We start from the raw sequence: 25,457 nt of genomic DNA, 5'->3' as shown, positions 1-25,457 counted from the left end.
CGGTGCTGTCTAGCATTACCGGATATGGCTATTCTTATATACTGTTCCTATGCCAGAACAGAATACCGGAATTAGGAACATGGATATGGACGTAGCATAATGTGATAAAAACAGCACACAATTCGATCCAATAAAGCACTGACAAATATTGTCAAAAATGTGTCTACTATGTAAATGCAATGCGTCACCAACTGTATAGGTTTTCTGCCAGGTAAAAGCAGATCATTACATCTTTTTTCTAATCTGTTTTTATTTTGCGGATTTTTCTTCTTCTATTTCCTGAACATGATTATGGCATGTACGGTACATCTTACCTGAGCGGTTGTTAACAACATTTAGAGGTATGCTTTATAGCAGCCACCACATTTTATTTTTTTAAGCAAAACTAGCAGATGAAATGCCTTGGTCTGTGTATCCTGAGGTACATTGAGCTACTTGATGTAAAGTAACTAGAAACAAACCTTTTTATTAAATGGGTTGGCCACTTTCTGGGGTTTGAGAGAGGATTATATGACACTTACTAATATAATCTTTGTTGAAATTCCCCGCCATTTGCTATATTTCATAAGGTATGACCCCTTGTTTACAAAATCTTTTATACTGTCCACATAGAGGTCCTGTCCAAAAGATGGCCACTGATGGAGGGTCATGTGACCAGTCAAATCACCTCCATGTGAGGTCTTCTCCAATTCAAACACACTGCCCCTGCACTAAACTTCCAACAGGACAAGTGCAGATAGCTGGTGCAGTGTGTTTGAATGTAGGAGACATCACATGGAGGTCATGTGCCTGGTCACATGACCCTCCATCAGCGGCCATTTCATGGACAGGACCTCTGTGCGGACAGCACAACGGGAGCATACCTTATGAAATATAGAAAATGGTACAGAATTTTTACAAAGACTATAAAAGTGCGTGCCATATAATCATCTCCGAAAAACATTGGTCAACAGACAGAAAGTGGCCAGTCCCTTTAAGCATTTGTTTTGTGCATGGCATCAAATCAGACACACTTTAACCAAGAATATTAGGACTTGCCGATTTAAAAATATGACTTATGGAATGTATCATATGATCCTCAAAAAATTTTCTGGAGCATTTGTGAATGACTATGTATGAAGACTACATACCAGGCTTTGTTCTATAAGAAGGCAGAAAAGGAGGGCATTGCCCACTTCCCTCAGATTTTGAAAGCACACGGTCTTCAGCTCTGCATATTCCACTATGTCCTTCAACTGATGATGGAAGAATTCCAAGATTCCTAATGTGCAAGACAAAAAGAAAACTCCCTTGAGTGGCATTTTTTTTATCTGGAGAAGCTAGGTAACCACTAGCCCCAATTACTGATCGAGTTTGCTCATACAGGGCAGATTTGTTTCAGAGACTAAAAATCTGTTCCAGGAGCATGAATGAGGCTGTTTCTGCAGGATGTGCATGGATCTCTACAAACCTACATCTGTGGAACAGCCACGTTTCTGCAACAAATCTGTATATGCGACCATAATAATCATATTGTAAAATGCATGAAATAATCTGTGCACTGTTAAAAGGAAGAATTTAAAAATATAATCTCCATTCCCATCCTCCAGTCCTATATCATCTTAAAATTATCGCAAAAACGGACAAACGTGTGAAGAAATCTTAATAGCGTCGCAGGTGGTTCCTTCTTCTCATTATCCTGTGGCAAGACAAGTGGCTCAAGCAGGAGCCTCCCTGCAGTAAAACCAACGGATTGCAAAGCCTCGCCCACAGTCGATCTCCAGCTGAAGATGGAGAAGATCAGCAGGCATTTTAACCCCTATGTTCTTTGCAGGTTTTCAACAAGACTGGATTTTGGTTGTTTGCAGTACTCCACCCACCCTGGCCACTACTTAGGAGGGTTAGTCTGATGTCAGCCATAAAAAGCTGAGATAAGAATAACCCTTTGGAATAACACTGTCATCAAATGTTTACCATGAGAGTGTAACATCTCTAGTATATTTATGTTTGATTATATCCTGCCAAGCCTTCAGGTAAATTGTCAGCAAAAAAAAAAAAAAAAAAAGTTGAACAATCATGACCCTCTGCCGCTGTTGCAATCATTTAATAATTCACGTTTGAGACTATGAGGCCAGTCATGCTATTCTGAGCTTTAAACAGCAGTTTAGGCCCCGATTTATCAAGACTGGTGTGTAGTACTGTGGCCTTTAATAGGGCCTACGTTGCCAGAGGAGGCATGTAATTTATGATGAGGCACAAGCCTAGTCATAAATGACCTGCTTCCTCCGGCTCTCTATGCACTGGAATGAAACTCTGTGTTCCTAGCGTAAATTATGAATCAGCAGGGGCCAATGGCCCTGCCCTCGCTTTGCCCTCACTCCACCCTTGCCAAGTCTCCTCCTTAGAAAAGTTGCTACTTTTTTTATGCCAAATAGGAGTAAAGGGAATTATGAATTTCACCCTTAGTCCTAAGTCAGAAAACATCTCATCGATTTCTATGGAAGGTGTTATGAGCATGCTTAGTGCCAGTCAAGCATTAGTTTGCAGATTTTTGGTTGGGGTATGTTGCCACATTGGTGCAGATATCAGATATACAGAAGGACTGGTGGCCTATGATTGAAGTCTACTGTCTGTAGATTAGGATAAATTAGATATCTAGATTGATCTATCAACAGATGAACAGCATAAGGGCTGTATTACACTGGCAGATGAGGCTGACAATTATCGGGAAGCTAGCGTTCGTTCCCGATAAATTTCTGCTCATCAGTGAAGGAGAGCGCTGCAATTACATACAGCAATCTCCTCCACAGTATGAGTAGAGCAATCGCTAATGCCATCTCCCATTCCCATACAGAATTATTATTTGCCGGCAGCAGAGCGTGATTAGACACATGACCTGCTGCCGGCAAATGGTGACTTTTGTGATTGCATTAAAGATGTCGTTACTCGTTGAACAAGCATTTGCTCGTTCATCGGGTTAATGGCGGCACCTTTACACAGGCAGATTGTCACTCACAAGCATGTGATGAACTGGCCAACCCTCCGCGGCCACTGTAATACAGCCCTAAATGGATCTTCGAGAGACACTGGACACATTTACTTGGTGCAGATTTATTAATATCGTTACGCAGTTTTCTGACGTAAATATACTCTGCCCAAACTTGATATATAGAACACCCCTTTGGCATCTTTCAGACACATGCAAAGGGTTAGGATGTGTAGGGTAAAGTAGGAAGGATTTCAGTGTCCATTTGAGTTGATTCTTAGCAATTTCCAACCTAGTATTTATTTTACCCCACGTCACATACCTTAACATGACGTGTGCCAATGAGAAATATACAGACAAAAAAATTGTGTGCCAAATACTAACAAACAATCTCTTTTGGTACCCAGCACATTGATCATATAGCAAAGCAGATGAATGCTCTACAATCCAGAAGTGCTACATATCAGATCATGCAAGTACATTTCTCCTGTATAGTTTATTGAAAAAAGTATCATTTCTGTTCTATGCAAAAAAATATATCCAGAAACATGTACAGGATTAGTCCAAGGATTAGGACATCAGCCCCAGCTCACAAATCCCCTCTGAAGAGCTTGCATGACAGATGACACATTTTTAGTCCTGCATCGCTGGTCAGCAGTAAAGCCAACAAACACATAAAAAACTGACTTTTAGTATAAAAGCAAAGAGTAAAACTAAAAGCACATCTGTACATCCATTTCTAAAGGTACAGAACTGGCATCTTGGGCAGGAGGCGGATTCATTGTAATGGCTTCAGCTGTAGCACTACTTATTTCTGCTGGAGGGGGTTACGGTTATATCTTCACTTCCACACAAATGTTTCATAAGCCATCTGCATTGTTTTTGTGCCACACTGGGTGCCATCCATTTCTAACTGCTGCAATGACATTTTAAGATTTGCAGTCTGCACCCAATGGGGTAATTTATCAAGGGACTTACAACAACCTTTTTTTTAGATATAAAAGAAAGTCTTACGTCCCTTTTTAACCGTTTAGTTGCACAGCTGTTTTTACGCTGTGCTCAAGAGTTGGGTGGGAGGGTGGCGGAACATCATGTACATCAGGGGCCGCGCCGGGGCCAGGTAAATTTATGAAAATTGATGCCTGAAACAGGTCTAAATATTGGTGAAAAACTAATCACTTAGAACCAAGCCTAGCCCTAGACTTATATAGTACAACTCCTACAACAGCACTCACTAATAGCCCCTAATAGTCGCATATAAATATAGCAAAAATCTTTATTGATATAAAAAATATATATAACATAAGTGAAAACAAGGGGAGAGAGAGGGCCCAGGTTAAAAGTTCCTCATATAGTTGGGGCTTATTTGACATTAGCGTAGGTTGTTATAGAAATGACAGTGTGATTATGTTACGCCGTACCGCACTTAGTGTACCATTGTATATCTTGTAGCGAAGCTTTGCAATCCGAATGCTTTGTGTAAGATTTGGACCGTTAAGTTGTCGTTAAAATGTATAACCTCATTATACTACTGCTTAGGCTCACCATTATAGTGTGTAGATGGCGTTGTTAGACACAAGCAATTACTTTGTCTTTTTATTGTCTTTATATGTACCCAATCATGCGCTATGTATCTTCTGTCTCAGACCAAGGATATGTTATATGTTCTTCTTCATTGTTCATTTGTACAATGTTTCTTATAATGCTCTATGCACAAAAGAAAAATCTTAAATAAAGATTGGATAGGGGGGCGTGGCTAACTGCCGACATGAGCGGCCGCATCTGATCTGAGCTTCGGCTCCTGTTTATGATCCTGATCAATCCTGAGCACTGACACGATCACCCCGACAATAAAACAGACTTACAACACAACGAGAACCTACGAATCCTAAAGATGGGACCTAGCAAGGCTCAAGCAGCGGCTGAACGCCTGAAAGAATTTGCGCGCCAAGATAACCAACATGGCGCTGCAACAGCTAGTACACCCCGTACTCAACATACTCGCGGCCAGGCGGCCCAGCAAGTAATCAGTGACGAACCGGAGGCGATAGAGCTCTCACCGAAAGAGGCACATGAACAACTCTTGTCAGCGATCCTGGCCTGTCAAAGTTCCCTCACTACCAAGATTGACAAGGTACGTGTGGATGTAGGTCTCCTTAGACAAGATGTTCAACAACTCAGAGAGCAGGTGAGGGGAGCGGAAGAGAGGATCTCTGAGCTAGAGGACCTCACTCATCCCATATCTGCCAAGATTCATGCCCTGGAAGATTCGGTCTCCCTCTGGAGGCAAGTGTGATGACCTGGAAAACAGGGCCAGGAGGGCCTACCAGAGAGAACGGAGGGGTCGGATCCAGCCGCCTTCCTGGAAACCTGGTTCAGATCTAGCTTTCCTGAAGCAGCCTTCTCTATGGCATATGCGGTGGAGCGAGCCCACAGGGTTCCAGCTCGCCCACCACCACCTGGAGCTCCACCTAGACCGTTGTTAGCACGCATGTTGAATTGGAAGGATCGCAATCTTATCCTTACCCATGCGAGGAGGAAGCAGACCATCATGCATGAAAATGCCAAAGTGTCCTTGTTTCCTGATTTTTCAGCGAAGCTTCAGAAGAAAAGGGCAACTTTTGTTTCTGTAAAAAGAAGGCTTCGGGACTTGAACTTACCATATTCCATGGCATACCCCGCCAGGCTGCGGGTGGTGGATGGGAAAAAAAAAATAGCATTTCTTTACTGACCCCAAAGAGGCGGATGATTGGGTCGTCAGAAAATTGCGTCAGGGGTTAAAAGTGGCGTCATCTTAAGAAGCGGTATAACATCACTATCTCATCTTTTGCCCGGGGACATTACTGACGGGACATACTATAAACATTGGCGATGGAGAGTCGTCATTTCCATTATGCGAAAAATATGCAGTTATGGACTCTTTAATGATTGCGTACAGCCTATTCAGAGTGAGTTTCATTGTTTCGTGTGTACGCCATTAGTTAAATGTCAGTATGCTATACTATATATGTAGGGAGCTGGTCAGATACCTGCATAACTTTCTACCACCTTGTAATATGCAGGTCCCTGACTTTGTAGCCACTGGGAAGTCACTTTCCCGCGTTGGGCAATATTCACTTTATTTTAGTGTTCGTTTATGGCATGTTTTGTTTTGCCTTAAGCTTATATACTTTGTTTTGGCATTATGTGGTAGATAACCAACTACAGGTAGATATGTGACTGTACAGAGTAGTTCGGTGGGAGGAGGCTATTTGAAATTGCAGCAGAAGTGCAGACTCGCATTTAGATACGAGATACAAACAATATGGCCACCCTAGTGCTAATGTCCTGGAATGTTTAGGGGACGTGGGTAAGAGAATGTCCGTCTTTGCACATGTCCGCAGGTATGCCTCTCACATACTCCGTTTGCAAGAAACTCACTTAACGGCCGACACAGCCGGTAGACTTCAGAAATCATGGGTTCAGTGTGCATATCACTCGTACGGTACCTCACACTCCAGGGGAGTGTCTGTTAATCAACCGCTCTCTTAGGTGGGAGTTACATGCGATTGAAAGTGACCTTGAGGGAAGATACGTTTTTGTTTATGCACATGTGACTGGTACTCCATTTGTGGTTCTGAACATTTACTGTCCCCCTCCTGCTGACTTGGCACTTCTGCAAACTGCGACCATATTTGCGGCCCAGTATCCACACAAGCAAGGATCCCAGGGAGCTGTTGCGAAGGGGCGTCTGTGTTGACAATAGTCCGATCCTGTATACAGTTGGTGCGCACGTGGTCCTCGGCGTGTTCCTCTGTCACGGCTTCTTGAGTCTCTGCTGTGTTCCCCGTAATACAGGAAATGACGATTCTGTATGACCGGCAGTGACAGTCTGTTGTTCCGATCAGTTGACCGATTTCTTCAGAAAGTTGCGATCTGTTTGATGAATATTCACCTATAGTTATTTCTCGATTTATTCAAAGTCCATGTACTATCCTTTATCGAACCAAACGTGTTTCGGTGCACTCTCGCACCTTCATTAGTGGTGACCACTGATGAAGGTGCGAGAGTGCACCGAAACGTCATTTCCTGTATTACGGGGAACACAGCAGAGACTCGAAGCCGTGACAGGGGAACACGCCGGAGGACGCCGAGGACCACGTGCGCACCAACGGTATACAGGATCGGACTATTGTCAACACAGACGCCCCTCCGCAACAGCTCCCTGGGATCCAGCTTTATGCGGTAAGACTGTTCCTCTCTTCTTTTTTGTAAAGTGACTGCTCCTCCAGGATACAAGTGAACCTACATCAGCACGAATTTTACCTGACCTTATTTTATACAGACTACCCCAATGTGCACACTTATAAATTTTATATAGGACCTATATGCAGACTGATCACCTGCATAAGTAGGTCTCTTTTTCTTTTAATGTATGCTTATTATAGTGTATTTATCCAGTTGTTAATTATATAGGGCAATTATACTGTACATCCATCTCATCTTGTGACCATCACACCACTACTATCGATTGACTGAGTGGTGCAATCCTATATGATGAATGTTATATGCAATTAATAAACAATAGGTTATCTACCATATCTGTAATCTGACTCCATATATATACACCCAGCCATTCGAGTGCCCTCCATCTTGTGAATTCTTTGCTGACTTCTATCAAGAGTTATATCAAACGCGAGTGACATACTCTGAGATGGAACTTGAGCACTATTTAGATGAGGTAACCTGTCCGACACACTCCATGGAAGACAGCAACCTACTGGAGGAGGATATAACTCTAGAGGAGATACAGGATGCAATTAACGGATTAGCAAATGGGAAATCCCCAGGTCCTGATGGGCTGCCACTGGAGGTATACTCCAAGTATGTTGATATCCTTGGGCCTCAGTTGAAGGAGATGTTCAAGGAGGCGTGGCGTCTAGGCAAACTCCCAGACTCCTATGAGGCGTCCATAGTAGTGATTCTCAAACCGGATAAAGATCCGATGGATTGTGCCTCTTATCGGTCAATATTCTTACTAAACTTGGATTACAAAATCCTGACAAGGATCTTGGCCAACAGGCTAAACAAAATAATAACTAGCTTAATACACTGTGATCAAACTGGGTTTATACCAGGTAGATCGACCTCCAATAACATTCGCAGAGCGCAAATCATAGCCCAAATTGGAATCCACCACGGTAGACAGTGGGCGATGGCTTCATTAGATACGGCCAAAGCCTTCGATTCGCTGGAATGGCCATACTTGATGAAAGCACTAGAGAAATTTGGCTTCGGTCCTGGGTTTCTACAGTGGATCCGGATAATATACAGTAACCACAGGGCTAGTATCTTAGTTAATGGTACAGCCTCCCCCTCCTTTTCTCTGCAGAGGGGCACGAGGCAGGGGTGCCCTCTCTCTTCCCCTGTTGTTTGCAATTGCTATTGAACATCTGGCCTTGCGAATCCGCCAGGACTTGACATTTAGAGGGGTTGGGATGGGGGGAGAGGACAGAGTAGGCCTATATGCAGATGATCTTACACTATATATGAGTGAGGTGGACACTTCTTTGCCCCAAGCGATCACGATTATAGAACAATTTGGGCACTTCTCTGGGTTACACATTAACTGGGCCAAGTCGGCCTTGATGCCGCTATGGCGATCCAATTGGCCCGAGGTCTATCATAACCTTAGAGTGGTAGACCACTTTAAATATCTGGGGATTGTTATCACCAGAGAGCCGAGAGACTCATATTCCAGGAATGTCGCCCCTTTGGAAACCATATTCAGTGACAAATTTAGGGTGTGGAAAACACTTCCTTTGTCCATCATGGGCAGGATCAATTTAATTTAAATGATCCTATTGCCAAAGGGGTTGTATATACTGGAACACGCTTGCACTCCAATATCACCGAGTTTCTTTGATCGCCTACATTCCCTAATAGTCCAATTTATTGGGGGAAAAGCCAGGCACAAACTCGTGCTGAATACATTGCAGAGATCCAAGGTGCAGGGTGGAGCGTCGCTGCCAAATTTTCACTTATATTTTATTGCAGGACAACTGAGGTTCTTAGCTAACTGGGTCAATGGAGAACCCCTACATAACATGGAGTATTACTTACAGCAGCACCTGGGTATAACCAACCTGTGGCCAGTAATTGAGAAGGCTGGATCCCTATCGAGACAATTGCAGCAAGTACACAGGTTAGCAGAGCAGGTTTGGAGGGATGCCAAATTAAGACAATATCAGGATTGGGCCGACAGCATACCTTTATGGGACAACTCGTTATTCCTCCACTTACAGGGAATAGAAGGAACGCATATTTGGGAAGAGTCCGGGATTGTTACACTGCGAGATTTGTATAATGACGGTATCTTACGCTCCTTCTCACAAATCCAAGAGCGATTTGGGATAGCACCCAGTTCTTTAAATACCTACAGATCAGGCACGCCCTTCAGGAACAGTTTAAGCATGGAAATAGGGCCATTTCCTCTTATTGGGGTCATTAAATCACAGGGACCTAGAGGCATAGTATCTGTACTTTACACTCACCTTCTGGAGAATCATACATCAGCACAACCCATATTAGCTGAGGCCAGGTGGAAGGGGAATATCCTAGATCTTTCAACAGAGGATTGGACAGAGGCGTTGGAAGCGGTCACTAATGTATCTCCCTCGATTAATAGGTTAATCCAACTATTTATGTTGCACCGCAGCTACTTAACCCCCACTAGACTGCACAGGATGGGGAGAATTTCCCAGCCAAACTGCCTCAGATGTTCTCATAATAATGCAGATTTTTGGCATATGATGTGGGATTGTACACACATTAAATCATATTGGCAGACAATACTTGGGATACTTTCATCACTGGGCTTAGGTCCAATTCCATTATGCCCCAAGATATGCTTGTTGGGTATTCTGGACAATGATGGATGGTCCCACTACAATAAGATATTTCTAAGCGAGACTATTTCTAGCCCGCAAGGCGATTGCTCTCAAATGGATGGCAGATGATCTACCAACATTGGGGATCTGGAAACGGCTGGTTAATCAGGCAATTCCCTTTGAGAAAGTGATATATGGGATTAGAAAATGTCCAGATAAATTTCAGAAAGTCTATGGTGCGAGTCACATTTAACAACTTCAGTTGGATCAGCAGTTTCTATTGGTTCTTAGGGGGGTTGACATACTTGAAGTCTCACACGATACTCTTGTTTAACTCAGTTTATTGTATTTTCACTGTCTAAGCAAAGAAAACGATGTGCCCTTCCTGTACCGAATTGCTTGAGTATGTATGATATTCTTATACTGCATGATTTGATATGCTGTGTAACACTGTCACACTGTCATGAATGTACCACAAAAATGCCTTGTTACTCTTCTTCAATAAAATGAGTTTAAAAAATAAAGATTGGATAAAAAAATAAAAATAAATCTAATATGCCTGATCATTCTCTTCCCTCAAAATTTACCATGGAATGAGTCTGGAAAACCCCTTACAGATTAGATACTCCTGTCAAATAGTCTGTCCAAACCAAATCCAAACATTACTATCATTACTGTGTTCTGATAATAAGGGTGGATTTACACTGCCCGATTGTCAGACAGATTATTGGGAACAAACATTCCTGCAAACGATCGTTCCCAACAATCTGCCCGTCTAAACGTGCTGCCTATCACCCGATAAATGAGAGAAACGCTTGTTCATCGGGTGATCCTGTCGTTCCTGCGGGCACACCAATTATCGTTTCTGGGCAGCTAATCGTGCTTTCCCAGAAACAGTGAAGCTGCATGAGGGCGAGCAATCGCAATAGCAGCACCTATCATTAAACTGTGAGCATAAATGCAGCGGTCTACATCACTGAATGAGCAGCTGACAGTCGGGAAGGAACTGTGATTGTATTTCCCTTTTTTGTGTGTATTCTATTGCATTTTGTGTATTTTCAGGCTGTAGAAATTAATGCCAGAATAGTTACAGCCTTAAACATATTTTTTCAGTAGACTTCTAAGCCACCCGTCCTTTACAATATGTCAAAGCTCCAGTGTTCTGATGAGTGCAGAGACCCTGCCACCCACCAGCACTCTCTGCAAGAATAGTCAGAGCCACTCTGTTTTGTTCAGGGCTCCACTAAAACCATACCGACCTGAAGGTTAATGCTGAGCTATTTTGAGAAGCAGCACAATATATGAGGCAGCTCAGCGAGAAGAAGTAACAGAAATGTGAACTGAAAAGTATTTACCTAACAGCCTTCTAAATGAATGTACGCACTATCCATAAAAGAATTGACGTCTGATGAAACAATTGTGACATGCATATGAGGCAGCAATTTACAGGAAGTCAAATAAGCTAGTTCTGCATTTTTTTATGCAAATGTTCAGCAGATTTAATTTTACGCCATGCCAAAGGGGGATTTCATACATTTTCAATAGCGAAGCAATTTTCAATAGCCAAGACGTTTTAAAACAACAGCCAAAAGCACTTAAAGGGGATGGCTAATTTTAAAATACCCTATTTTGGAATTATAAGTTAAAGGTTAATATACACCTTTGGGGTGCATCTTTGATTTATTCTTGCACTGTACTCATTTGGACCTAAAATCATTTCTTCAATTGGTCTTTATTAAAAATGCTGAACCACTGTCTTTGTGCAGCCTTGAGATTTTCTGGTAGCAGGATCTGAATTTTCACTTAGTTTCATCAGTCAGCTCCGCTAACAGCTACTTATCTTTGACCTTCTAAACGGTCATTATAACTCAATTCCTATTTTACTGATAACAATGTGAATGAAATAAGTGTTTATCGCCTTTTAGTAATTTAGGGATAAGGTTTATTAGATGACCGGCACAAAGTGAGAGAAAAGAGTATATGATTCACACAACTAGACAAACAGTAAACCCTTTGCAACAGAACGGCTCAATATTTTCAATAAAGACCAACTGAAAAATTAGCTTTAGCTTAAAATGAGTAAAATGTAATCATAAAAAATAAATAAAAAATATGTCCCTGAAGGTGTATACAGCCTTTAATAATATATGAGGTCCTCATTAGGGTTGTCCATCAATAGCCAGAGCCCCCCACAATAAAGGATCTTGTATGTCCATGCAGTCAGATTCCACCTTTCATTTCAGACCTTCTTTGGAAAATGAAAGGTGGAATCTGATTGGTTGCTATGGACACCTAATCTAGTTTTCCTTGACACCAGTTTGACAAATCTCCCCCACTGTTTTCTATAAACACCACAATTACTTCAGCTCTCGACTCGTCAAATCAACAATTCTGGCACAATAATTAGACAAACTGAGGCAATCCTGCAAAGTTGCAGAACGACGCTGGAAGAAAAACTCCAAGGAAAACCTTGTAACATACAAACAAGCTCTAGAACCATTTCACTACTCTCATCACCTTTCCCACAACCCTAAACAATTGTTTTAACTAGGGATCGACTGATTATCGGATTTACCGATATTATCGGCCGATATTCAGGATTTTGAACGCTATCGGTATCGGCATTTATTTTGCCAATATTCCGATAGCGTATGGGGAACACAGATCGCGCTGCTGACAGCGCTCTCCTTGTTCCCTCAGCAGCAGGACAGGGGAGAAGGAGCAGTGTCTCCTCCCCCTGTGCTGCTGCAGCCAATAAAAGTACAGGGGACAAGAGGAGGGGAGGAGCTATGGCCACTGCGCCACCAATGAAGCTTAATCTCTCATTTATTCACATACAGGAGGCGGGAGCTGCAGGATCACATAGCCGGCTCCCGACCTCTATGAGCTGTAGCTGCGATCTGCGGTAGTTAACTCCTCAGGTGCCGCGGATCGCAGCTACTGCTCATAGAGGTCGGGAGCCGGCTATGTGATCCTGCAGCCAGCTCCCGCCTCCTGTATGTGAATAAATTAGAGATTAAGCTTCATTGGTGGCGCAGTGCGCCCCCCCCCCCCAAGCCCCCCAGTATTAAGCATTGGTGGCGCAGTGCGCCTCCCCCCCAGTATTACGCATTGGTGGCGCAGTGCGCCCCCCCCCCCTCTCTATCAGGGTGAATAGGACAAGGGTTCTAGTCCCTAAGGGGGCTAATAGTTAGTTAAAAAAAAAAGTTACAAAAATAAAAATAAAAAACACCAAAATATTAAATATAAATGAAAAAGAAAGATTTACAAAAAAAATACACATTAACAAACATAAATTTTCGGCAGATTTGTGGGAATTTTTTATTTTTTTTTCAAAAATGAAAATTCCCAGAATATCGGTATAAATTATCGGCTTGAAAGTTCACAAATTATCGGTATCGGCCCTAAAAAATCTATATCGGTCGATCCCTAGTTTTAACTCCCTACTCCATTCCCAGTCCCTCCTTCCCCAGCTGCCAACCCCTTCCCCGAAACCGTCGGGATCCCCCATCAGATCCCATTATAGTCAATGGAAATCCATCGGCGAGTGGCAGTATCCAGCTGGATATGAACAACTCTGGTTGTTTGTACCTCTGCCAGAACAGACTACAGAAGTTTGTGCCGCAAATGTGAACCTAGCCTTAATGTCCAGACCACACTTCACCACCTGTAGCCTTGACTCAATCCCATCACATCCCTAACCTTACCACTATGTTAATCCCAGCTGTAACCCATCTCTTCAATCTATCACTAACAACTGGCATCTTCCCTTACCCATTTAAACATGCCACCATTACACGCATACTCAAGCCTTCCCTAGACACATTCTTTTTATTCAGCTATCTCCCATTCACAACAAAACTCCTAGAACATGTCGATCTCAAACTGTCCTCCCACCTGTTTTCCTACTAATTTTATTATTAGCTACAATCTAGCTTCCAACTCCATTACTCAAATAACACTACTGTATCAAAAGTCATTGATGATCTGCTAGCTACCAAATCTGAGTGTTATTTACTCTTTACTCCTCCTTGACCAGTCCCCTACCTTTGACACAGTTGAGCACTGTCTACTGTTGCAAACTCTCTCATTCCTTGGCATTAAGAGACCTGACCCTCTGCTGGACCTCTGCATACCTCACTAATAGAATTTTTAATGTCTCCCATTCATAAACTACCTCCTCATCACATACTCTTTCTGTTGCTGTCCCTCAAGGCACTGTCCTGGGTCCCTTACTTTTCTCCATTTATACATTTGGCCTTGGATTGCTCATAGCATCCCATGCCTTCCAAGACCACCGCTATGTTGATGACATTCAAATTAGCCTCTTTGGCCCTGATGTCACTTTCTGCTATTCAGAATCCCAGCATGTCTGTTAGCTATATCTTCATTCTTCCTCTCCTTTTTAAAACACAACATGGAATCCATTATCTTTCCCGATGTCACTCAGTCCCCTACCAGGCCTATCCATTACAGATACTAGCACAATGCTTTCTCCAGTCTCACAAGTCCACTGACTTGGGATAAAATCTGATTCTGCCCTGTACTTCAAGCCATCCAACCCTGTATGTATATGCCCTTTTAGCTATACATAGCCTTGGAATTAATAGTGCTATTAAATAAATATATATATATATATATATATATTATAATAGTAATAATACTCCGATCATGTTGGTGCCTTAGTCAATGGATAAGAAATTATTACAGTTATCACCGCCGTTCTCCAGCATTTACTCACCACAAGACTTCACCTTCTGTGTGCATCAAGGTCTACACAGAAGTGAACATTACAAGCGGTTATTTCTCATCTGAATACTTCAGTTATAATTTGTATGAGAAACTGGCCTTGAATGCTGGGAATCATTTCTCCATATAGCATGAAATTCTGCACGCACACCATTTTCATTATGATAAGCATGAAAACAGGAACACAATGTTCTCGTCTGAAATGAACCATTCTGACAACATTACAAGGGAACAAACCTGGGGAGCCATATTCATGCCTGGGCAACCTGCAGATCTTAGGCATCACTTCCATCAGTGTGTTCACATACTGGAGAATGGTACCTTGCAGCTACAAGTATAAAGCCATAGTTAGACACATGATAAAAGAAAATGATATATGTAAATGTTTTTTATCGTAAAACGTACTAAGATTTGCCTTAAACTATACCAATAGTTAAACTTTCATGTGATTTGTAGTCACACCGAACTACTATGAGTTGTGGATGGGATTGACTGATACAATGGTGAGCAAAGAAATCATGCGGTAGCAATGCTGATGCTGCTAAACAAGTACATCAGGGATCAGCGTCAACATGTAGATTAGCACAATAAATGTGGCCCAGAATCCATAAAAGGCTCATCTTCCAGACAGCAAGCATAGACTGGCTCTGCCTAATAAAATTCTATAGGAAAACATTACATCTGAGTGGCTGATGATTCCTCACTCAAAATTTAAAGGGTTTAATTCAGTTTTTTTTAAAACTAATGGCTGCTCATGCAGGCACTGGGGCCTCTACATTTTTCGCATTTGTCCATACTGCAAAGCACTAATTTTTGTAGATTCTACATTCACTGCTGCTTGATTCATCCGTTTGATCCTTTCAGCCAATCAATGGATACAGTGACATGACCTAAGTTAATTGATGCGGGCTCTGATTTGCGGCAGCAGTCACGTTTTGTGTTGACATGACATCGTTGGAGCTCAGTATATATAGACACAGGCAGGGACCTGGGAACGTCGGAAGTGGAGCAGCAGGGGTATTGGTAAGGCATTACTCCTCTTATTATTTTATATGATTGTTCGGGAAATATTTTATGGGGATGGAAAACCTTTTCCATAATAATCAAAGAACTACTCACCAGGCTCTTTACAACTTTCAGCAGTTCCTCCATCACCACAGCAATACCTTGGTATCCTAGAAGTCGGCAAATCATTTTAAAGTGTGGGGGGCCCACAAAGTTCCGGTAGTAGCTGAAAATGCTGTTGTATGCCAGGTTCAAATTCTGTGAAGACAGACAGGCATACTATATAAGCTGCAGACATGAAGGAGGATGACGCCCCCTTAGATCTTAACAGGTGAAGTGTCCATCAATAAATGGGTAATGTATCCTCTCAGGAGAACACCTAAATACTTTTGTAATTGGATGTAATTAAATATTTTGCATATCCCCTGAGTTATTCTATAACATATCTGTATAGCGCCAACTGTTCTTTTTCTTCTCATTTCTCTGTCCACCTCGCTGTAGTGGATGCATATGCTCAGTTCCATCCTTCAACTGCCACCAGCCATATTTCCTGAAGATGTGACAGTTAGGCCTCTTTCACACGAATGTGTGGCCGTATTGCGGACTGCATTTGCGGATCTGCAATACACGGGTGCCGTTCCGTGGGCATTCCGCATCTCGGAAGCACAGAACGGAACCCTACAGAAGCACTACGGAGTGCTTCCGTGGGGTTTCATCCCGTACTTCTGTTCTGCAAAAAGATAGAACATGTCCTATCTTTTTGCGGAACAGGCGGATCTCGAACCCATTAAAGTGAATGGGTCCGCGATCCGCTGCGGCTGCCCCACGGTTGGTGTTCGTGCTTTGCGCCCGCAGCACAGCCACACGTTTGTGTGCAAGGGGCCTTACAGAGAGAGCTGCAGCAGAAAGGATACAACCCCTAAGCGGTGATCAGGATAGCTGCAGCAGAAAGGACATGGCCCTTAAGGACAATTCCCCTGAGCTGCAGTAGAAAGGACATGTCACTTGACCTGCTAGTTTGAAATAACTGTAGCAAAGCAATGAATGGGGAGATCTCTGCATCTATGGGAAGTACACGGCCAGTTCTAGCTTTGTTACAGAGTTTTTCATTTTTTACATTAGTGATGGAATAGCCTCTCTGCCAAATATTTTTCTCAGGATCATTAAAATATTAGCTTATCTGATCTTTACGTCATATACTGCACACACACATCACTTTCCATCAACCTATACATCCCCAGAGAAATACAAGCAGACTGCACTGAAGGATGTTGACCTCAGGCTACTATAGGACATAGGATGAGCAGTTAGATGTGCCTTGCTTTCTTTATTAAGAGTTCATTAGAAATTATAGCAGATGCTGTGCAGATTAAGCATGACCCTGTTCTGAAAGACTGCTTTGGCAAAACGAGCTTTGATTGTATTTAATTAAAAGCCTCAACCATGTCAGATAAAGCTTCAGCACAAGAGGAGATGGAGTAGAGGATCCTTGGCCATCTCACCTCTTATGAACTGTAATTTCAACTAGAACGAGAGCAGTGAAAAACATGCATCCATCCAATCCACGGCTGAACAGTATTATAAAATACAAAAATACACTAAAAGGTCACAGATCTGTAGTGCGGGGAATTTGGTGCGTTTGTAAACAAAACGCTTTTGACTAGAGGTGTTCCCTCAGTTTTTTACACCCCACCCCTCTGGAGAAAGATTTCCCTTCTTTGTGTTGCAGTTGACAAATCTGGCATTAACCTAAGTAAATGGCTAACCAAAAGCAGCAAGAGCGTTACCAAATCACAAATGCAAACTGTTGCACAAAATGTAATGATAAATTCCCTCCTGTGTATGTTCTTGGCTCATTCCCGATTTGATATTCTACTTTGACGTAAGCTATTCTTAGGCAGTCCCATAAACTTAGTATTCTAGATGTCATAAATGAATTCAATCCTCTCTTAACCCCATGTAAAATCCTAAACATCCGCTCCTCATTACAGCGAAAACTATTCACGGTCTATTAGATGGTGCCACTTTCCACAAGGACAGTCTTTTCCTCCTCTCAGCTCTTTCTTTTTGCTGCTGAAATCTGCATTGGCACTTGTACAGTAGTAACCAAGCTACCAGACATGTGATCACCATAATTAACCCCTTCAATACTGATCACATTGCTGACAAAATGAGGGGACTTCCTTTGTCGTTTGCTTGCTAACCCCAGTTTGGTGTTGTCGGGTCTGATTGTTTTATATGGATAGCCTAACAAATGCCTCCAGGGCGGTCCAGAAATAATGCACGATTTGCAAAAGCAGTAATATAGTGTCATAGATTTATGACTTTGCATGATATCTTTGAAAAACATATTGAAAGATAAAAGCTCCCTAATAAGAATAAAAAAATGTTTTAAAATAATTAAAGCGTACATTAATAAAAAAATAAAGGTGCACTGAATAAACAAAATTTTCTTAAATTAATAAATTTAAACAAATATCAGTTAATGAACAGTAGGAAGCACAGAAATATGATATATAATAAGTAACAATCCCTTCCATAAATGTATCATGTCAATTATGGTGAATATTAAACAGTTAAAAAATATTGGTAGAAATGCTTTTTTCGAGCGTTGTCATAAAATAATAAACATATCCCAAAATGATGCCTTAAAAACTCCTGCACGTCTTACAAATAGCAAAATAACTGTAAAACGATAGAAAAGATATTTAAAAAAATTGCAAAAAAGAAATCCTATGTTACTTAAAGGGATTATGCCGCAGGACAGAGGATAAAAGTGTTTGATCGCTAGGGGTCTGACCTGTGGGACTCCCAGCTATCATGAGAATGGGGGTCCACAAGTGCTGCTGAACTGCCCCATGAGAATGGAGTGATCAGCACACCATTCACGCCTAAGGAAGTGCTGCGAATGTTGTACTCATAGAAGTTAGGCACCATCACTGCATTCTAACGGGGCAGTTTGGTGGCACTTTCAAACTCCTGTTCTTCTGATCTCTGGGGGTCCCAATGATAGCACCTCATCTCTTAGATACCCTCTCACTCCAGCCCCAGGGTGCCTGTAATTGTCTGTGCACACTGCTGTAGCAGTGGTATTCCATACCATCATGTGGCTGGAGAAGACGACCACTGGCCTCAGAGGTAACTCTAAATGTAAGACACTTGGGTAATGCATCAGTGTAAACAGTGGACATTTAGGACTTCCACATTGCGGACGTTTTTACATGGGAGAAAAATGCAGAGAATAATTTTGGCCTTCAAAAATTTATGTTTAGGTCTATTAGTTACTAATGCTTCTTTATGAAATTGTCACCATGTTCCACATTGCTGTGCAGAGATGGAATTACACCCTAAGGGACTGACAACCTAATATACCTGAAGAAGGCTCTGAGTAGACAAGGAAAATAAATCAATAAAAGGGATCGCTAAGATGTTGGAAAGTTATTTGTTGCACTGCTCATCAACAGCCGGCAGCGCCTGTAGTAGTAGCCTGCCTTAAAAAGAAAATCTGTCCTGTCCCAATGACAGCTTGCTCCTGCCTGTCTGGTGACCTCAAAGAGAAGGGGGCAGTTCCAGAGTTCAGTGCTCTCCCTAAAGAAGAGGACATAAGGCGATGTAAGAGACGAGCTGAAGAGGGGGAGGGCTAAAAAGAAAAAAATAATCTTTTTATGTCTTTTAAAAACCAAGGCAACCGAGCAGTCGGAATACGTGCTCACATGTGTATTCATGCAGCAGAGACAAAGGAGTCGTTTCACCAGTGTCTCTGGAGAACGGGAACACAAGTGACGGGCACAGGGAGCTGGCAGACTGAGGAATGCAGGAACTGGTAAGCCACAGGTGCCAATCACATCAAATATATAACAGCGAGCAGTGAAGTCGGAGACATCCATTCTGCAGAAGACAAGTTCACTTCTGGCAGCACGCCTGAGGTAGGCAATCACTTCTTAACTTAGACCATGTATCTGAAAAATGCTGATCTATTCCAGATAGGTTACCATTGTGTGGTCCTTGTAATCTGCTCACATTTTGGAGTCATTCATTCCATTTAACACTTGTGTGGTGCACTTATTCAGGAAATTAAGCTTGTCTGAGCCGTGCATGCCGAGTTTACATTATTGCTAAAAAAAAAAAAATAATATATCACCTCCCGTGCACTGATGCAGTTGCCAGCGCGCAGATCATTTGGCCCATCTAATGCCTGTGACATCACGTCCATGCATATAGAAAGAATAGATCTAAACCACTAATAAATCCTCCGATATGGACTAGGTCTAGGGGCAGAAGCAGCTTCCAATAAGATACAAGACGGCCGTATTGTCAGGTCTTCCCTGCATCTACTGCAGCTGTCTGAGCATAACTCTGTCTCTGACATGAGCATGTGGCAAGGCTCAAATAATGGATCCCTTTCTACAATGCTGACATGAGGTGCGCTCCACCAGTGGAATGTCAGCTAAGAGGACATGGACAAGTCACACTTTTTATACATTAATGTGTTTGATAGCAACAAATGGAAAATGATAGCTATATAATAATATAGCATGACGTCTTTTTTCATTATATCTTACTAATGAAAACATTTTGCTAGCTTTGAAATATTAATAAAGATATGAAATGAGTCAGTTAATGGAGGCTGAACAAAAATGGGATCTGCTCAAGTGAACGCAGTGTAAACAGAGTTTTGTAGAAACTTTCAGAAGCACAGTATATGTCCTCACACAGGAACATTACATTAGGGATCGACCGATATTGATTTTGTAGAGCCGAAACCGATAATCTGTGAACTTTCAGGCCGATAGCCGATAATTTATAGCAATATTCTGTGCATTTTCCTACACAAATCTACAGAAAAGTAACATGATTATTGTTAACATTTAGCTTTTTTTTGTAAATCTTTCTTTTTAATTTATACTTAATATTTTGATGCTTGTGTTTTTTTTTTTAGGAGATAGAACCCTTGTCCTATTCACCCCAATAGAGCTCTGTGCACAGCAGCAGCAGGGAGCTGACTATGGCAGCCAGGGCTTCAGTAGCATCCTGGCTGCCACCAATGAATGGAGGGGAGAGGACCCTGTGGCCACTGCCACCAATGACCAATACTGGGGGGCTTGGGTGGGGGGGCGCACTGCGCCACCAGTGTTTTTAATACTGGGGTTTGGGTTGGGGGGGCGCACTGTGCCACCAATGTTTTTAATACTGGGGTAGGTGGAGGGTGCGCACTGAGCCACCAATGAAGATAAGTCGCCCAATATTTCAAATACAGGAGGCGGGCGCTTGCTGCAGAATCGTATAGCCGCACCAGACCTCTATGAGCGGTAGCTGCGATCCGCGGCAGTTAACCCCTCAGATCGCAGCTACTGGTCATAGAGGTCGGTTGCGGCGATATGATTCTGCAGCCAGCACCTGCTTCCTGTTGAATTTGAATGGGTGAGTGAGTTAACATTATTGGTGGCGCAGTGGCCACAGCCCCTCCTCTCCTCCACTCATTGGTGGCAGTGGCACAGAGGGAAGGGAGACACTGCTTCCTTCTCCCCTGTGCTGCTGAGGGAACAGGAGCACGATCCATGTTCGCCATTCGTTATCAGCATATCGGCAAGGTTAGATGCCGATACCAATAACTTAGAAAATCCTGAATATCGGCCGATAATATCGATAAAGTCGATAATCAGTCGATCCCTACTTAAGATAAATGACATAAAGATCTGATATAACTGTCATCTGTCAGGACACTACTTTGCCTGTTTCCATATGGATTATGCACAGGTCTGTAGACATATATGTGACCATTAGACTTCCAAGGATCATTTGAGGCAGATGGTTTATTAACACATAAAAATAAGTCTTTTATTTTAATTTTATTTTTGTTTATTTTATTTTTAGAGTATTTGGCTGTTGTCTCAATACTGTGCTCATCTAGAACACTAGAATGGTGATCACTGTCCAGAACGTCACTGCTAACACAGCCATGGTCATCTGGCCAACAATCCCAAGCTGTGCAGACAGCTTCTACAGCATCATGTACCAGTCTAACTGGAACACAATGATGTCCAGATACTCCAGAGAACACTTTCAAAGACAAGAGAGGATTCCAGCTAGCCGGACATTCTATATTGTAGAAAACCTCACCCCACTCACGACATATATCCTGTGTGTGACCTGTCAGTCTGCCAATCCCTCCAGTGACCAATGCAAGATCTTCCATACTTCAGCACAAGATCCATCCTCAGTTAACAGCAAGAAAAAAGATCTGGCTTTAGGCATCTGGCTCACCAGCAGCGTCATACTCCTTATAATAGCCTGCATCCTCCTCTACGGGTGCCTGCATATATGGTGGCGCAAACGTCAAGAGCGTGCAAGAGCAGACAATGTAGAGGGCAATGACAGAGACAAGAGGCAAGTCTGGGTAAAAGGTGAAAAGTCAGATGAGAACTATGAAAAGTCAGGACTGCTACCTGTGAATGAGGATAACAAGAGAGAAGATACAGGCACAGACGGGAGCCATGTGGCCCCTATGGTCATAGATCCATTAACTGCTGATGAAACCGATAGCCTTACTCAGAAGGATCATGAAGAAGTAGCTATACAACCAACTGCAGAGAACTGATCTTCTAGCAGCAAAGTATACCATCCATTAATCATATAGAGCAATGCATGCCAGTATATATACTATGTAAGGAAGATTATTAGGTTATGTTCGGATAGCTATTCAGTTTTACTGTAAAATTTACACTGGTATATATTATATATTGTCTACAGGTCTGAAATGTACATACTTACAAGGAACTACATTAAAAATGCAGAGCGAACTTGTGGTTTCAACTTCGGCGTACAAAGTTTGGGTTTATCTAAGATTTCCAATATGGATTCCGATTCCACGGACCATAAGTTATAATGGAATTGTTAGAGAACCCGAACCTTGTACGCCGAACTTGGAACCACAAGTTCGCTCAACACTAATCCTAAAACAAAGAGCCAATGTCCAAATACAAACGAAAGTTCCAAAACCGAAGTCACCATTACCTCTCATGGTGGAAACGGCGATTGTACAAGGACAAGGCGCCACTGGTGACTTTCTTCTTGCCATAGTTAAATGGGGATCTCTATGTTTTATGTAAATAAAGTGTAAATCACTGTATCAATGAAAAGCTTTGCCACTTTCTAATACACTCGTCGGTCATCTAATGGTTTACACCACAAAAGTCGCAAGTTATGCTACTGTGGATAATTTGCAACTTTTTATTTCACTCCTTCAAAAGTGGTACGAAAAGGAGGCGGGTCTTAGTAAATGTGTTGGGCTGCAGGAGCCCACGCCCTATCATTTACATGAGAGTTCAAACCTATACCTTCCATTTATGCAGCAATTAGGCAATTATTACAACAAAAGATGATGGTACCTAATGCAATGATGGTGCAACTTGATGGTATTTTAACAGATAGCTCATAATTTGGATGATTGAAAATGGTTACAGCATTTCAAGTGTAAAAGGTCCTTTTACATGGACTAATACTCAGGCCAATGATCAGGGATCCCTATAACTGGCCTGAGTAAAAGGTGACCGTGATCACCTGATGGAACGTGCATTGGGTGATTGTGTTGTTCTGCTGGCATCAGTGTAAACAGGTATCTGCTGCCCAGATCCACTCGCCAGTCTTGATCTCCCTGCCTTGCCGTGCACCAGAACCTCAAGTCTACACCAGCTATAGGCTAGCGTAAACTTCAGCTATAACGTCCAACACTTTCTGGCGAAAGTACTAGCAAATGTGTCAGTGGCACAAACCCACGCCACCTTCTTTTTGGCACTTCTGAAAAGTGCCAAGAAGCTCAAATTTTGGTGCACACATGCTCTCTCTCTTCCTTTAGGAACAGTACCCACCTGCTCTAAATTGCATGTTTCGTCACATACTTCATCCAGCAACGAGGGACAAGCATTCCGAAACGGTGCTGTCTACAAGTGGGTGCATCTGATCTGGCTTGTTTGAGCTAGCTTGCATCAAATGAAACAGTGTTGTGTAGAGCCACCCTAACCTTTAGCTACTTTCCTGCAACAGGTCTGTGCAGTCAGAATAAGTATATGTGACCTGGTAGTCACCGCCTACCAAATATTGCCACCAGTGCCATCACTAATTCTTCTAGTTAAAGGGGTATTCTAGTTACCATAAATATAACTTATGTTTTAGACTACTTCATCAATAATTACCTAATATAATGTAATTTACACATATGTACCGTTCAGAAGTTATAAAAGTAGTTTTCTTCCTCTGCTACCCACTCAAATTACCATGGCATCGACCTGTAGTTCTGAGCCTTTGTTTGGTCGAGCATGCTCATCCTCTAGCTAGCTAAATGTCTTGTGCTCTTGATTACCGAGCAGAGGGGGCGTGACCGGACTGTATATCAGGCAGCCAATCAGTACACATCAACCCTCACAGCAGGAAAGCTAGGGATTGTGGGGACTGTAGTCTTTGAAGTTTTGTGAGGGAAGATCAGGCGCCATGATACTCTGTGTGTTGTAGGCTCACACAGGAGCTAGACAAACGGATTGTAAGGTAAATTGAAGCTCTGGTTATATGTATAGGTATGGGTTCTGGTTGGGTCACAGCTTGCAGCCTTAATGCAGTTTTTCAAAAACGAAGTTACTTTACCGGAATACCCCCTTTAAGGAGGTTGTCATGTGAACATTGTAGAGGGGCCTTCCCTCCTCTTTGGGCTGGATTTCACTAGAAACAGTATTTTTGGCAGGACAACCCCCCTAACTGGTAGTCCTGCGTTTGTTCGCATGTAAACGGCATGATAGAAGCAAGTATCCGGTCATTCTAATCCTACCTTAAATGATGAGATGACTGCTGAAAAGTGATCTATACAGATCAGGAATTCTCAGCCTATTATTGGGCTTATTGACCAAAGTCAAAACTCCAAGATTTTTGGTTTTGTTTAAAATAAAGATGGTGCCATGAAAAATAAAAATATATATGTTAAACATGAAAACTTCATTTCGATAATAGGTCATTTTCTGATAACACGTTCCCTTAAAGTCCAAAGGAACACAGCGATACACTTTCAAATGTAAAAAGGAAAAACTGCATTAAGGCTGCAAGCTGTGACCCAACCAGAACAATTCAACAAATTCCATCCCACCATAAACCTGACCCTCAACTATTCACACACACAAGTCAGTTTTCTGGACACCACCATAAAACTTCAAGACGGCTCAATACAGACATCCCTGTATCGAAAACCTATTGACTTTCAAATGTGGCATGTATGCAGCAAACCAACAACTTTCATTAATATAGACATGGTAAAGGGTGAGGTTACTCTGTGCTGGTACCCAGTCTGCATTAATATATCACATCCCTACTGGAATTCTTGCAACCCTTTGATTTATCATCTTCAGGGTTTTGTTCTTTTTTTCTATTTTCTGTTAGTTTCCCTAGACAACTGCAGAGCAGCAACGGTGGCAGAGTTGTATTATCAAGAACCAATGACGTTATCTCTCTAGCAATGCATTTACAAGAGTAAGTGGGCAAATAGGAACAAAAACAAACAGGTATGGTAATTCAAAAGATAAAAAAAAATGGTATACCAGCTTTCATAATATTAGAGAGTGGGACATAATAGTTTCTTGAGCCAGATAAAGAATACCATTATTTCCTGTGCTACTGGCACCAACATTTACAGTACATGCGGTCATGAATATTTGGAGCCTTCAGTCATCTGAAATATTAATTTCCACTTGTCTTTGTGAATGTGTTTGTGCTCGTTTACAAAGATCAGATTAAGAAAGATTTAGTTTGATAATCTCTGCTCAGTCCAGATTTTTTATATATATATATATATATATATATATATATATATATATATATATATATATATA

General features: G+C 42.1%; 2 protein-coding genes across 3 annotated transcripts in view; one reads left to right on the top strand and one right to left on the bottom strand.

Moving 5' to 3' along the window:
• Positions 1 to 25,457, bottom strand: part of CYFIP1 (cytoplasmic FMR1 interacting protein 1) — a 116,742-nt gene that overhangs the window by 16,796 nt on the left and 74,489 nt on the right. For both annotated transcript variants that reach the window (XM_044288152.1, XM_044288151.1), the window contains exons 24-26: positions 15,703 to 15,846; positions 14,821 to 14,911; positions 1,131 to 1,261 (exon numbers count right to left, since the gene is read on the bottom strand). In XM_044288152.1, the coding sequence (XP_044144087.1) occupies positions 1,131 to 1,261; positions 14,821 to 14,911; positions 15,703 to 15,846 (366 nt within the window). The remainder of the gene's footprint in view (positions 1 to 1,130; positions 1,262 to 14,820; positions 14,912 to 15,702; positions 15,847 to 25,457) is intronic.
• Positions 19,151 to 22,707, top strand: FNDC9 (fibronectin type III domain containing 9). Its single transcript, XM_044288153.1, has 2 exons — positions 19,151 to 19,514; positions 21,463 to 22,707. The coding sequence occupies exon 2, from the start codon at positions 21,509 to 21,511 to the stop codon at positions 22,184 to 22,186; it is 678 nt and encodes a 225-aa protein (XP_044144088.1). The 5' UTR covers positions 19,151 to 19,514; positions 21,463 to 21,508; the 3' UTR covers positions 22,187 to 22,707.

Source organism: Bufo gargarizans, chromosome 3 (assembly GCF_014858855.1).
Source record: "Bufo gargarizans isolate SCDJY-AF-19 chromosome 3, ASM1485885v1, whole genome shotgun sequence".
NCBI classification, from domain to species: domain Eukaryota; kingdom Metazoa; phylum Chordata; class Amphibia; order Anura; family Bufonidae; genus Bufo; species Bufo gargarizans.
This window is presented reverse-complemented; position numbering and strand designations above follow the sequence as displayed.

Bases quoted from the DNA above. Each gene is read 5' to 3' on its own strand.
- FNDC9 (XM_044288153.1), top strand. From the start codon at position 21,509: ATGGTGATCACTGTCCAGAACGTCACTGCTAACACAGCCATGGTCATC.